Below are 16212 nucleotides of genomic sequence, written 5' to 3' on the forward strand. Positions count from 1 at the left end.
CACAATGCTGTCATTGAATGTAATACCCACAATAAGAAAGCTGGGTCTGTGGGAGATGGTTTCTATTAAGGAGCAGTAAAATGAAAGGTAAAATAGATAAAGTACAGGAACTGGCAGTTTAATGATGGTTTGATAATGTGTCTTTAGAAGTTTTCAAGAGTGTGGAAGTGGGTTCTGGTTTTAACCTTATTTACCACTCTTTTCCACACACACATCTCACTTAACTTGCCACTGTGACTTCTAGCATCCAGCTGTGAAAGCAAAACTGTAGCTTGCTTTGGAAAAGATTCCTACGCCATTCCTTGATCTAGCAAGCAGAGAATGCACTCAATCTCAACTGGTTTGGCAAAGATACCTGATTTTGAAGCTGTGGCCTCTGCATGATTTACTAAAATATCCTTAAAACTATACTTAACCATGAGGCCAAGCAGAAGGAGACCTTGTGAGACATTGACCCCTCACTGACTGATGCAATCAATCATCTGACACCAAGACATCCCTGTCTGCCTGTTGTCTTTGCAGATTCTGCAGTTTTTAGGTGAACTGGAACATGAAAAGCCTGAAAGAAGATTTGAAATATCAGTAGCAAAAAACATTAGCAGATACAGACTTTAGCACAAGCAAGTCTTACAAGTTTCTGCTTTGACAGAAGCTAAGAGATTCTACTTTTCCATAAAGGATGCTGAATCACACCCTGCTGAACTATTTTAGACTGTGTATTGCTTTCTGAACACAAAGCCTTTATTAAAACCCAGAACCCAGTGCGTGTTGGTTTGAGTAACTGTCATATTGGCTTCCTGATGAAGTATTGTGGATGATATTTGAATGTGAATGGAAGTTAAAGCTTTGTTCATGATCTCCAAAGCCTTTAATGGATTTGGCCCAAGCTACCTACAATTTCTCTTCACTTTATTTGAATATGACCTCCCATAACAGCTATATTATTCTGAATCAATGGCACTTGCAATCACTTGAGTGAATCATTGAAATGTAGGGCTGGAAGGGACCTTGAGTAATCATCAAATCCAGCCTCCTGCACTGAGGCAGGACCAAGTAAACCTAGACCATCTCTGACAGGTTTTTGTCCAATCTGTTCTTAAAATCCTCCAATGATGGAGATTCCACAACCTCTTTTTGAAGCCTATTCCAGAACTTGACTACCGCTATAATTAGGAGATTTTTTCCTAATAGCTAACCTAAATCTCCTTTGCTGCAGATTAAGCCTATTATATCTTGTCTGTCCTATCTTAACTGGACATGGAAAACAGCTGATTACTGTTCTCTTTATAACAGCCCTTAACTTATTTGAAGACTATCAGGTCCCTTCTTAGTCTTCTTTTCCTCAGAACTAAACATGCCCAGTTTTTTTAACCTTTCTTCATAGATCAGTTTCTAAACCTGTTGTCATTTTTGTTGCTCTCTTCTGAACTCTCTCTTCAATTTGTTCACATCTGTTTTTAAAGTATGGCACCCTTAATTGGACACAGTACTCTGGCAGAGGCCTCACCAATGTCAAGTAGAGCAGAGAGTTACTTCCTATTACCTACATACTCCTGTTAATACACCCCAGAATATTAACCTTTTTTGCAACTGCATCACCCTTGTTGACTTGTATTTAATTTGTGATCCACAATAACTCCCAGATCCTTTTCAACAGCATTACCACTTAGCCATTCCCCATTTTGTATTCGTAAGTGAAGTACTTTGCACATGTCTTCATAGAATTTTATCTTGTTGAATTCAGATAAATTCTCCAATTTGTCAAAGTTGTTTTGAATTCTAATTGTGGCCTTCAAAGTGCTTGCAACCTCTCTGAGGTGGTGACATCTGCAGATTTTATACGCAAGCGCTCCACTCCAGCATCCAAGTCATTAATGAAAACGTTGAATAGTACTGGAGCCAGGACAGATCCCTGCAGGACCCCAGTAAATGCACCCTCCCAGTTTGCCAGCGAACCCTTGATATACGGTCTTTCAGCCAGTTATGCACCTACCTTATAGTAATTTCATCACGGCGACATTTCCCTAGTTTGCTTATGAGAATGTCACGTGGGACTTTGTCAAAAGCTTTACTAAAATAAAGATATATCACGTCCACTGCTTCCCCTTATCCACTAGGCCAGTAACCCTGTCAAAGAAGCAAATTAGGCTGGTTTGACATTATTTGTTCTTAACAAATCCAAGCTGGCTATTCCTTATAACTGTATTATTCTCTAGGTGCTTATAATTTTTTAATTTTGTTCCAGTTCTTCCTAGGTATTGAAGTTAGGTTGAGTGTTCCATAATTCCTTTCCCCCTTTTAAAAGGTAGATATTAGGTTGGCTCTCCTCCAGTCCTCTGGGACCTCACCCATCCTTCATAAGATCTTGAAGATAATTGTTAACGGTTCTGAGGTTGATTCAGCTAGTTCCTCCAGTACCTTAGGATAAACTTAATCAGGCCCTGCCTACTTGAAGACATCTAATTTATCTAAATGTTCTTTAACCAGTTCTTTCCATATTTTGGCTTGCATTCCTTCCTCCTTGTTATTAATATAAATTTTATTGAGTATCTGGTCATCATTAGCCTTTCCAGTGAATATTGACATAAAATAGGCATTAAATACATCAGCCTTCTTGATGCCATCAGTTTTTAGCTCTCCTTCCCCATTAAGTAGAGATCCTACACTTGCCTTCGTCTCTCTTGCTCCTAATGTATTTGAAGAACCTTTTCTTACTGCCTTTTATGTCCTTTTGCTAGGTGTAACTCATCTTGTGCCTTAGCCTTTCTAATTTTGTCCCTATATACTTGTGCTGTTCTTTTGTACTCCTCCATAGCAATTTGTCCATTTTCCACTTTTTGTAGGATTCTTTTTTGATTTTCAGGTCATTAAAGTGCTCCGGATGGAGCCATATTGTCCCTTACTATTCTTCCTATATTTTCTTTGCATAAGGATAGTTTGCATTTGTGCCTTTAATATTGTCTCCCTGAGAAACTGCCCCGTCTCCTTAACTCCTTTTTCCCTTAGGGTTTCTTCCTATGGGAACTTACCTACCAGTTCTCTGAGTTCGTTAAAGTCTACTTTTTTTGAAGTCCATTGTCCTTATTCCGTTGTTCTCACTCCTTCCTTTCCTTAGAATCATGAAATCATCATTTCATGATCACTTTCACCCGAATTGCCTCCCACCTTCAGATTTGCTACTGAGTCTTCCCTATTGGTCAGAATCAAGCCTAAAATTGCTGTCTCCTTCGCTACTATATCTACTTTCTGAAACAAAAAAGTTTTGTCCCAGTACATGGGAAAAGGAGCTGTCCCAGTAGCTGTGGAACTTGCTGACAAAAGAGGTTTAATTAGAATGACTACAAGCCTTAGCTCCTTCAGAACAAAATGTAAAATCCGCATCTTCACTCTGGCTTTCTTGCAGTATTGTAAGAGAAGTGGCAGGGGCATGGCTAAAGAGAATCAGAGATCCATCTAATTATGTATAATGCTTAGATTTTGAGGTGTTTAGATATCAATATAAGTACTTTGCTGCTTGAGCTGTTTCTTGCTAATCATATTTTGATGTAGGTTTCTGGCCTGCTGAGAGAGAGGCAGGTAAATCTAATTAATATAAGTGGACATACTGTAATTCAAATTTTAATAAATATATGTAAAGTTTTCTGTTAGAAGGATTTTAACTGTTTCCTGAATAGATTTGTCCCATACACTTCTGTTCTTGAGCTGTCTGTTCAGTTCTAAGCTGCTTCAGTCAGAATGAATGCTTGTTGTCTAGCTTACCTGACATATTAAAGCAGCCCTTCATTCAGCCATGAGCAGCTGCTGTCTCTGCAACATTTTATTTCCCAATGGGAAGATAGGGAAGCAAGTGGATCTTACTAGAATGCAAAACAATGCTTTTCTCTGGATTAGTCAGCAGGAGAGCTGAAAGAAAGAACACCCTTTCCTATCACTTGAGATCCAACACTTGACCTCTGTGAAGTTCCCACTTTATAGTAACCCAGCTTCAAGTGCCACATTTGAGTGCAGGGACGGGAAAGAGTGTGAATTTTTTCCCCCCTGCTAAGATGTACACATTTCTGTGGACTGAAAGCGTATCTTGTAAGGAGAGGTTCTGAGCAAGAATAGGCAATGCTCTAGTTTAGTTGTTGTTCCACACTAATGTAAGTGAAGTGACAATATTTTTTAACACTTATTGTAAGTATAAATCAAAACTTAATTCAGGAGTTAATTTAAATGAAGTTTAGCTCAAGCACCGTGAAAACAGACAACAGTTCTTGCATCTTGCACATCTTGCAGAGTGATGTATAGTTACTAAGAGCATGTTAATGTTGTATTTCTGCCATTTGTTACTTGTAAAATTTCTTCAAATTGAGTCTCATTCTTTCAAATTCTGCTTTATTTTTTTTTTCTTTTCCAACTAGGTTATGTTATGTCACCTTGCAGTTCTTTTTGATTCAGATTATTATTTTTGTTAAGTATTTGTTTAGAACTGCCAGTATACTAAGAGTTCTGCAATACACAAAAATAGTCCCCCTTCAAATAGTTTATCTCTCCAAATAATAAATAACTTTTTTACAATAATTCTCAGTTTCGTATAAGCAAGTCTTTTATAACTGTACTCCTATGCTCTTCTGTCCCATACTTACTGAAATACACCTTGATTAGAATCACTTCATAAATTCATCTGATGGTGAATTTAACAATATATATTGCTAGAAAGATAAATATTTAATGCCTGGGGTTCAAATGGGGGAACATGTAATAAAATGTACATCTAATAAAGAAGGTCTTTAACCTTTTACTGTTGTAACCCTCGTCCTTCCCATATTCTTTTCCCTCTGTCATTTCTTGCTATGATTTGTAAAGTAGGGATCAATCCTGCAATCGCTTTATCAGATGAATAAGCATTGTAACTTCAGTCATAAAGGAAAGGATAAGTTGTCATATTGACAATAACTCAATGGGTAAGTCAAATAGTGATCTAGTAAGGGTTAATGTAGATGAACTTGGCAACAGACGTTCTTCAGTTATGTGTCAGTGTGAATCCTAGGGTTGGTGCACATGTGCCTGACATTCGATTTAATTTGAGTAGCGGTGTCATTTGGGGCCCATATTAGGCTGTCACTCTCCCTCAGGTTCTGTCTTACCACCTGTGGCAATCAGATGGAACCTGATGAGTGTCCATCCCACTATTTGTTCTCCAAGCTTCAAACTCATCTTCTAGAGTATTTTCTTGAAGGAAAACCCTTCATCCTCCTTTATTTTGTATGTTCCGGGGGAGGGGGGAATGAGACTCCAATACACTCTCCTCTACAGTATGGTGAGGCACCTCAAGCCAACTGCCATGGCAGACTCTAAACCTTCAGGATTTAAAAGCTGTCTGAAATGCAATGGACTCGCTTCCTTAGTTGGTATAGACAATGCCTACCTGCCTCTGGAAATTTCCACTACATGCATCTGACGAAGTGGGTATTCACCCACGAAAGCTCATGCTCCAATATGTCTGTTAGTCTATAAGGTGCCACAGGAGTCTTTGCTGCTTTTTGAGACTACAAGACGTTCGCATCTACCCTTACTTGGATGACTGGTTGATCAGAGGCAGATTGCAGTGGAGGACAGCAGTGAGCTTGGAATATGCTCTGCTTCTCTTCACCTGGCGAGGCCTCCTAGTGAACTGTGAACATTTTTCACCCATTGCGGACAACAGAGTTCATAGGAACTCTGATCATTCCAGATCAGAAAAAAACATTCTTCCCAGAGGACAGGGTCTAGTCATTCCAAGCATTCATACCCCAGTTAATATCAGAACCAACTACATCAGTACAGACATGGCTAAATTTATTATCTGTTTAAAAATTATATTTAGATCAGTGCCATAGCAAAGCTTCTATATAATAATAATAAAAAAACCTACACAAATTCATGTTTCTTTTATTTGACTTGAGTGCCTGGATTGAGATCAACAATACAAATTTACATATTTACTGAAGGTGAAAGTTGATAGTTTTTGAAGGTTATCTGCTAAAGAAAAAACTTCATGTGCTTCCATTTTTTTTTCTCCTTTTATGCTCTATTAAGATGACCTGTCAAAAGTATGGGGGGTTTTAAGACTTAAGGCCAAGATTTTCAAAAGTGCCAAGTGAGTTCAGGTGTCTACATTTTGGGGTATGCAAGTTCAAAATAACTTTTAAGGGACCTGATTTTCAGAAAGTACTTATAAAATAAGCGCCAAATGAAGTGTCTCAAGCTGAGCAATCAAAAATTAAGGCATCCAAAATCATTAGTCACTATTTAAAATATTTGTGTGTGTCTCTCTCTCTCTCTGTCTTTTTATTTTTTAACCTTAGAAATTTAGGTCTGAAACTCTATGGACAACTGTGGTAGCTGTGGTGTCACATGTAAGATTAGCCTGATTAAGAGAGGATGTGATTTTTATTCAGGCTATATAAAGCTCTTTATTTTAATACACATTTAACTGAAACACTTGGGAGAAGTGATCTCCTTGTTAAGGATTCAACACCTCCACCCCTCTAATTAAGGGCCCAGAACGCTCCTGATGCACACACGAGTTTATAAGAAAGACCTCCAGCAAACGAAGAAAAAATAAGACTTAACATTTCTAATACTTCCAAGGTCTTGTCTAAATTGATTTTGTTTTGTTTTGGGCTTTTTTGCACAGGTGTAGAAACACAGACAAAACTATACTTGTGATACCCTTAGACCAGGGGTCGGCAACCTTTCAGAAGTGGTGTGTCGAGTCTTCATTTATTCACTCTAATTTAAGGTTTCGCGTGCCAGTAATACATTTTAACATTTTTAGAAGGTCTCTTTCTATAAGTCTATAATATATAACTAACCTGTTGTTGTATGTAAAGTAAATAAGGTTTTTAAAATGTTTAAGAAGCTTCATTTAAAGTTAAATTAAAATGCAGAGCCCCCTGGACCGGTGGCCAGGACCCGGGAAGTGTGAGTGCCACTGAAAATCAGCTCACATGCCGCCTTTGGCACGTGTGCCATAGGTTGCCTATCCCTGCCTTAGACCCTGGTACAAAGCCCATTGAAGTCACTATGGAGACTTTCAACTGACCTCTGTAGACTTTGGATCAGGCTTCTGGTGTAGACTTATTACATCAGTGCAGGTCCTCGGTGCATTCTGAGTCTCTGGTGTAGACTTACTGCAGCAGTGCAGCATGGCTACACTAGGGGCTTGCACATGTGCAGTGACATCAGTGTAACTACACATCATAGCTAAGGTTTAAAGTACAAAACAAAAATGTGTGAAAGAACTTTGAGGCCTTTTTTGCATCTGAAAACCACCCATTTCCCCCCCCCCCCTCCTTGCAGGTTACATTTAAATTCAGATGTTGAGATCAGCTGATATAGGATGACAGCAGTTACGATGAAACTGCTTTGCTTAAGTACTATGTAAAATACGTATTTTATCTTGGAATCTGCCTTCCTTTTGCTCTTAGATCCAGACTACCCTTCACATAGCTCCCTTATTTTCCTTCCTTAAAATATACGTATGTATTTCCTAAAACAAAAAAGGTACTTAGTATTTAATAACTCAGAAGCACAGTCTATTATTTTAAGTAATATTTTTACAGGAATGGGGCACTTCTTAAAGTGCATTCTTATCCTGTGGATCAAAGTTTTACAGGGCTTGTGATGAGAGAAGTCCTCCACATTTCATCTGTTGATTATGGCTCATTACAGATGATAGATGACCTAGTGAACTTTAAAATTCCTGTTTGCTTGCAAAAAAGCAGTCCATCCCCCTTTTGATACTGCAAGCCCTGAAATTTAGAGCCCACTTTTGTAATCATAATCCTAACAGTATATCGTGTAATAAGAGGTGAAATGATAACGTTGACGTGCTTTTCTTGTCAACGGTTTATGAAATTTGAGTTGTCGTAGCCTTATCTTTTTCTAACAGGATTTCCTTTTCCTTTCTTATAGGCAAAACTCCTTCGTGTACTTAACATGGCATCAAGACTTCATCAAAAAGTAAGTTCCTGTGAAAATATCCTTGCATTTAGGTACACATAGAAAGTAACAGCATTACAAAAGAGTTCACATAACATAGTTTGTGTTTTTCCCTAGTGTCCAGCAGTCAGTGTTAAGAATTCAGTTGACAAGATTGATGCTGCATTGTAAATCTCTGTAGCTCTGTCATGGTTGGTAACAGGCATCAGTGGACCTTTCCCCATCACATATCTATCTTCCACAGAGCATAAACTAATAGGACAGTGCTGTATTTTTAGTGTAAAGTTTTCTGTTTTCTGCCCCTTCATAATTAGTATAGCCTTTATTACAGAATGAATATCTTTTTTATTACAGAATCATTTTGTGACTTTTTGGATGTTTTGTGCTTATGAGTTGAGATAGGCTCAGATGTTTAGGAAGATGATTGTGTTTATGGGGAAAAGTAAGAAAACGTCATAATATAGCAGAAAACTCAGAAAAAAGCAGAAAACCTTTTTATGTGAAAATTTTATCTCCTAAAGATTAGTTAATGAACATCTATTTAATTCATGGAAAGTCTTTCCCTTTGTAGCCAATGCTAATGTTGCTAATGACTTTGTTCTTCAAATCATCAAGAAGACTATCAGTAATGAATGACCACAAGTAATAAATACTATTTTTGCACTGTACTCATTACATTTGTGGCAGGATTAATATCAGGCCTCATGGGATGTAACATTTAGTAAAATCAAACTTGTATAGGTAATCCTGGTACTGCTATAAAAATGTCTAAATAAAATAGTGGCAGATATCCCATAGCTTCAGTCTGGTTTACATGGTGTAATGTAATGTATTTGGAATAGTATCTTTGTGCATTTCCATCTTGTGTACCCTGTAGTGGAAATACCTTTTTTTGTTAGTGTAAAATCAGTGTCAATCTTTCTAGACCCTTTTCAATGACTTATTACACCTCTACCGCGATATAACGCTGTCTTCGGGAGCCAAAAAATCTTACCGCATTATAGGTGAAACTGCGTTATATTGAACATGCTTTGATCTGCCGGAGTGTGCAACCCCAGCCGCCCGGAGCGCTGCTTTACCGCGTTATATGTGAATTCGTGTTATATTGGGTCGCGTTATATCGGGGTAGAGGTGTATTTTTTATTTTTAAAAAGTGGAATAGTTTGATACATGGAAAAAATCAAGAAACATGATTTTTGGGTTTTGTGTTTGATTTTTCTTTCTAAACCATCTTTGTGTTTTTAATGTATTCCTGCAGTATATTTGTGTGTACACTTGCTTCCTGAAAGCATATCCTGTAGCAGGTATTTTGGGGTTAATCGCAGAGAAATATTATTCATTTTCAAACAACCGGGGGACTTTTTAAAGGAATCAGTAGTTCAATCTCATTCACAGCTAGACATGATATAGCTGGCAAACTAAATGAAACTAATAATAATTTATGGTCTATTTAACCTTTTCATTTCCCCACTTACTTTCATTAGTTGTTGGATGGGGTTTCTCTTGATATCTGAGGAGGCAGAATGCTAAAACTAAAATAAATTCAAACTCTCCTGATTTGGTATAATGTAGGGAGAAGGATTTTGACTAGTACTGTGTGAAGACATAATAGCATATAGTAGTATATCGTCATGCATCCGACGAAGTGGGCATTCACCCACGAAAGCTTATGCTCCAATACATCTGTTAGTCTTAAAGGTGCCACAGGACTCTCTGTTGCTTTTTAATATAATATTGACTCCTTTCTTTTGTTCTGCATACAATAAAATTGTACACTGTAACACATTCTGTTTCATTAGTTAGAATTAGAGATATTTATAATTAGGCTTGCAAGGATTAGATTTTTACTGGTTAAATGTCAGCAAACATTGATTTCACCATTCACACATTGACAAAAAAGTATTTCCATAGATGATGATAGAAATTTACAGACAGGCAAGGTAAGAAAAATACTGCTTGGAAAGTTGTTAGAGTTTGATTTAAGGATATTTTATTTGTATATTTTGATGTGATGTTGACAATTTGTGTTTTAATGGGTGTAAAGCTTTAACTTTCTGAATCTGAACATCTGCTGTCCTTAAATAATTGTCTGACCTCCCCCCCTAATTTCCTGCAAGTATGGAAAATTTAAACTGATAAAAATAAAACAATACTTAAAAATAAATATCGATACCAGTCAAAATTATGAAAAAACAAAAATTGAATTCTGCGAAGCCTATTTATAATGTATAATTGGTTTAACATATTATTCTGACAAGTTAAACCACGTTAGAGTGACAGAAGACATGAATCTGAAATAGATGATAATTGACCCTTTAAAAAAAAAAAAAAAAAAGACTGCATGATTCACTGAACAGTTTTACAGGAGCATTTAGTTTGCTGAAACTGAGAAAATGGTTTCTGAAAAAAGCCAGATATAGAGATGAGTGTTTTCCAAAATCATTGTATTTGCACCACAACTTAACATGTAAGCCTTGATCCTGCAAGGCCTTGTGCAGTGTCCATCATGGGAGTACAAGGCTGCTGGCGTCTAATGCAAGTGTGCACTCAGGATGTGTATAAGTGTAAATGAGGTGGAGCCCCTGGCATGAGCCTATGAACTGAGAGGAGGTAATTCTCAGGAAGGTGGAGTGCCTGCTCCTTTATGCGTGAGAGTATGGTTAAAAAATATGTTGTCCGAGAATGAGTTTTTCTGAAGAAACTTGCATACGCATCAGTATGCAAATACGGTGGTATTTTTTCCCCTGTGTGGCCATAGTCTGGCTGCTAGGATTCAGAAACTTAGTAGCCACTAACCATGCAGATGTTCTTGTTTTAATCATAACATTAACTGAATTCTTTTGGGCTCCGTGTCCTACTTATGATGAGTTATTCTATATTTATACACATAGTACTCATACTCCTGTAATGCAGAATCAAAACCACAATATTAATGTGAATCTTCCTGTATCGCCTCTTGTTAGGGCAGGAATATAATGTGTTCCCTTAACAGATAATTTATCTGCCATTTTGTTACATATAGCTCTGTCTCATATATATTTTGAGTCTGTTTGTATCTTTGTGTGTGTTGGTAATCTTTCGTTGGTTTTTGCACACAGTTACATTAGGTGTTTCATTTATATTTAAAACTGTTCATATTACTCACTTTACAGCTGATTATTGCAATGAAGTCATATTTGTTTATGAGCAAAGTCCAGGTTCCCCACTATCTTTTTAGTTTAAAAGGGAACACAGTTAATGGCTTTGAACCATATTGCTTGGATTTGTTTTTTTATTATTATTTTCCAGCTCCTACTCTTCAGGTGTAGCTATTTTAGTATTATGAAGAATGATGGATGATGTAGGAAAGTTTCTTTTGAAGCACTTCTGATATTGTGCAATGCACTTGGGGGTCAGCTACACTTGACTGATGCATGATTTATCCGATGTCCCTGCCACTTTCTGAGATAAAGCTGCTATTTTATCAAAAATGCCAGCAAGTGTGATTTAGAGTTTATACACCACCTCTTTCAAATAATTGCTCTGATTATTTTCTGGCATGGCAATAAAATGATAAAGGTAATTGCACACAAATGTGAGATAGCACCAAAATACAATAAAATTAACCTGAATTAGCTTGACTTGTCGATGAGAAGTATTTATGAAATGTATTTTTGCAATAAGGGAGACTGATATTATAGCTGGAAGGTGAGTTATTGCCTTAATGTAATAGTGTTTGAAATTTAAAAAAAGAGACTGTTACAGTTGAGGGTGATTGTGCTTTTGAAATTAAGTTGAAGTGATTCTTATAATTGGCAGCAATAATGCATTGTGAAGGTAATATCTTTTATTGTGTTATGCCTAGTTACATTATCTCTTATTTAGCTGACTTTGGCTTTTCAGAGAATGCAAGAAACAGCAGATTTGGAATTTTGTGGATTATGATACTAAAAATTATGAAATGTTACCTGATATTAAATTCACTCTTTACCTCTTGGATTAGAGAACAAAAATGAAAATAAATCTAAGAAGCAGTACATTTTGTCTGGTGTACCAATACCTGGTAAAATTCTTATCTCTTCTTCTCCTTGCAGATACAATAAGTTCATATGTATGTCTATGTGCATAGCTTAACTGTGTAACAGAAGGTGTACTTAAATATATGCTTACGCTTTTTGTAAATGGGTATGCATATGTATACCCATACAGAATCGTTATGATAGTTAAATTTTGTATTTGCTTAGTTTCAAAATATAACCAGTTCTTAAATGTAATATTTATACCACTTTTACAGTAACTCTTGATGGCATTGTATGGAAAGCTTAATGTTCATTGCCTATAGTACTTCAGATTTTTCATTGTATTATATATTTGTCTAGAAAACAAAACAAAAAAACAGAGATTCTTTGCTTCCTTCTGTGTAATGTTTTCCTAGATACTGTATCTAGATACAGATATTTTACTTATAAAAATTATTTGTTAAATAGGTAAAAGGATATTGTCATGGCATTTTAATTGATAAAATACTTCCCCCTGATTGTTATATACTACTGCACTGACACTTGGTGTTTTGCTTTTCATTACCTGGCAGTAAAATTCCATTTTTTTATTCCATATAATGGCACATTTAAGCCCTAATGTGATGTGACTACTATGAGCACCAAACCATGGAACTGGAAACTTCCAACCAGCCCTTTCCTTCCTGTCCTGCACTCTTTACGTCCCGTCTCCCCTCCCCCTCCCCCACCCCCCAAAAAAACCAACAGCAAAAAAAAATAACCCCAAGACAAAACAGCAGCTCAGTGTACTGGTTTATTTTATTTTGACTTCTATTGAGTGTGTATATCAAACACACTTAGCTAGGAGTTTGCCAGCTTGAGGGCCTCTGCTGAGTTGCTGATTGAATCTGTTGTGGCAATGAATTGAGAGAAGTGTAGGCAGGTTGGTATAAATTAAAACAAATACTTTCCATTAGATGTTTAAGGTACAGTAACAAATGACCATAGCTGATTAGAGCACAAGTGTAATTTTCTGGTTTTGCTATGCAATGCTTATTATTAGTTTCCGTTTCTGGATGGTCTCAAGGTGTAAAGGGCTTTATGGTAGTCTAGTTTCAAGGACAGGAATAAAAGGGTCTTCATCTGAAAGAACAGGATACGCTTCTCTTACACATGCAGATGGATCTAAAAACCATCTTCTCTCTCAGCTACGCAACTACGTCAGCCACAAAAGATCTACAGCACATCCAGATTGTGGAACTACTATAATGGTGGGTGCACTCCCTGAGGCAGTCCTTCCAGTTGAGTTCTACCAACACACTACCGTGTAGTCTAGGTTGAACCTCAGCGTGCTAGGTCTTGTTTGAGCTCCACGCTCTTCAACACTGGGTCAGCCAGCTTCATCATTTCACGTGAGATAGGGACATAGGGTTGGTTGTTCAATGGCTATGGTTTCTTTAGCATGCTGATATTTCCCTACTAACCCATTTGGTGATGTCAGGCTTCAATAACTCCATGATTTATTGTTTGTTGCCTGCGACCTGTCCATGACGTTTAATAAACATACCCGTGCCATAAACTGGCCTTACTCATGAAACACTGTTAAGATATGGTTAGCACTGGAAAAAGTGTGACTTCTGCTGTATATTATGAAAAGCCTTGATATAGCAAAGAATCAGCAATGGACACTTTCCTCCCTTTCCATCACGAGATGGAAGTCATAATCCAGTGCTACGTATGCAATTTCTGTCTCCTGCTGAAGTCTGAAACCTGATTGGCAGGGGTTAAAGAAATCTGAGGATTCTAATTCCCACCAGAGTGGCACCACAACTGTCTCACCCAGCTTTCCTAAGAAAGATTGCATTTGGGTTAACAGTTAGCAAGACTGTTAATATCAAAGAATGGCTTTCTGAGCAGAGGCTAATCAGAATGAGAGAAAATAGTGATTCAGACCTGGGTTCATGCTTAGACTATGAAAACAGGGATAGCAGCATCTGTCCATTTTTCTACTTCATGAGTCTCATACTCTGTTTTGGAAATGTTAAGCTCTCATTGTTACGCAGCAAGTCTAAATCTTGTAATACCCCTGCTCTTATGCCTAAGAAGGAGTCCAGTTTTAAGTCTCTGCTTCGTTTCTCATTCTGATTTTGTGAAATAAATATATTTCATAGTCAAGGATCTTGTATTTTTTAGAGAACTCACATTCAAAATGCCTTATTAGATCAGTGATTAAAATGATTTAATTTTAAATGACTAAAATAACAGTTAAATTGCAAAATATCTCAGTGCCAAAAAAGGAAACAATAGTGGTTTTTTTTGGAATGCATGTATTTGCTTCCGTAGAAGGAAAAGATATTTTTCACTACTTCAATTGTAAAGATAATGTTGTCCTTTCTAGACCCATATCTGTGCCTGAAATGTAAGGCAAGTATGAGAGATTGCATGAATTTCTGATTCAGGGGTAGGATACTGAGAGAAAGGGAGAAAGTATGATACTTTTTAATGTAGCGAAAACTCATATTAATGGTCAAATACTCTGGAAGGTATTGAATGCATGAAATAGAATTGGTATGGTTCAGCTGTGCCAGAGAGGCCTTGTGGGGAAGAACCTACCTTCACATCCTCGCAACCAGAGTTACGCCGTTCATAGTCCATATTCTTGGGCTATCCTCTTTATTATCTGTGAATTTCAGGTGCTCACCAATGAATTAAACCTTTAGGTTTTTTTAAATATAAAATAAACTAAATTAAAAGAATGTTAAGGGTATGTCTATATTATGGAGATGTGTCAGCATAGCTATGAGGCATAACCCTGCAGTATAGACACAGCCTACACCAACAGAAGGGTTTTTCCATTGGTATGGGATAACCAAATGAAGTAGCTACGCCAGTAAAGCATTCTTTCATCCACAGAACTGTGTCTAACTGAGGGTTAGGTTAGCATTACTATGTCGGTAAGGGATATATATATATTGTGCCCTTGACCAACATAGCAATGTCGATCTAACTTTTAAATGTAGACCAAATTACAAAATTCAGTATTCAGAATGCCATGTTTAAGGCTGCCTGTGCAACGTTCATTCATTCAGATCTTGTGCTTTTTTCATAATCATTAAAATAGTCTTTAGTCACATCACATACTAATATTTTTCTCACAGGATCCCTGCCTCATTCAGTGTATAGGTAGTTATCCAAAATTGCTTCTTATCCTCCTCATTAAGTGTGCAGCACCAAATTTTAGAATCTTAAGGTTAGAAGATCTTATTTATCTTCATAACATCTCTGTGAGATTAGATGGTATTTATTCTCATGTTGATGGGGAACTGAGGCACAGAGATATTAAGGCTAAAATTGTCAAGTGTCCCCTAATTTTGGGTGTTCAATATGATTTTTCAGAGTACTTAGCAAGAATCCAGTTCTCCAGGGCATCATTAAGTTCCCTCTTTTTCTATCGTTTTGTTCAGTATAAGTTCTTAAACCATGCTTATTACTATAATATCTGAGCACATACCAGTTGTGCATTAAGTGAAGTGACTAACAACATTGACATGTTGTGTGCTCATCCTGCCTTAACCAGGAGATCTCTCTTTTTGCTTTGCTCCTGCCCAACACCGCATCTCCTGACTCTTTACCATGCGAATCCTGGATCCTACCCTATCCAACCCCCTCTTCATGTCTCTGTAATTGATTCAGGCTGTTTCCTCCTCCTCCTTCATGTTGCTTGAGTGCCTGCAAGGAGAGCATGGAGAGCACAAAAGACACATTCTCCCTTCTTTCAGATCTTGTGCTTTGTGCCACATTGGCACCTAGCAATGGGGAAGAAGACTTGCTGAGAAAGTCTTGCCCAGTCCCTGTAGTCTGGGCTGTAGCATGCACATTACAGATTGAATTTTCAGAGAATTTAGCTGCAAAACTCTTTTCATAAAGATGGCAAAAAGGCAGATCCCTTGTACCAGGGCAAATACACTGCCACATTCAAATTCTCAATCCAAAGCATGAAGGTTCTAGAACTTCTCAACAAAACAGAGTTTATTTTTTTAACATGGGTAAAATATTGTGGACATTCTGCATGGAAAATTTCTGCCCAAATAACAGCTTTGCCTATAATTCATGCAGTGCACTGAGTCTACACCTTATATAGAACTGTCTTCTCTTACCCTTTTCACTATATGTGACAGCTGGAATATATAAAAGGCATGGAACTTTGTTACATGAAAAGTTTGCAGGCGCTTCACTGTAATTTTGAGTAATGACAGCTATTCCAATA

General features: G+C 37.2%; 1 protein-coding gene across 2 annotated transcripts in view; it reads left to right on the top strand.

The window, feature by feature from the left end:
- Positions 1–16212, top strand: part of MGMT (O-6-methylguanine-DNA methyltransferase) — a 286389-nt gene that overhangs the window by 12899 nt on the left and 257278 nt on the right. For both annotated transcript variants that reach the window (XM_026651164.2, XM_026651162.2), the window contains one exon: positions 7942–7989. In XM_026651164.2, the coding sequence (XP_026506949.1) occupies positions 7966–7989 (24 nt within the window). In that variant the 5' untranslated portion in view covers positions 7942–7965. The remainder of the gene's footprint in view (positions 1–7941; positions 7990–16212) is intronic.

The sequence above is a fragment of the Terrapene carolina genome, unplaced genomic scaffold (genome assembly GCF_002925995.2).
Source record: "Terrapene carolina triunguis isolate 2854851 unplaced genomic scaffold, T_m_triunguis-2.0 Scaffold95, whole genome shotgun sequence".
NCBI classification, from domain to species: Eukaryota; Metazoa; Chordata; order Testudines; family Emydidae; genus Terrapene; species Terrapene triunguis.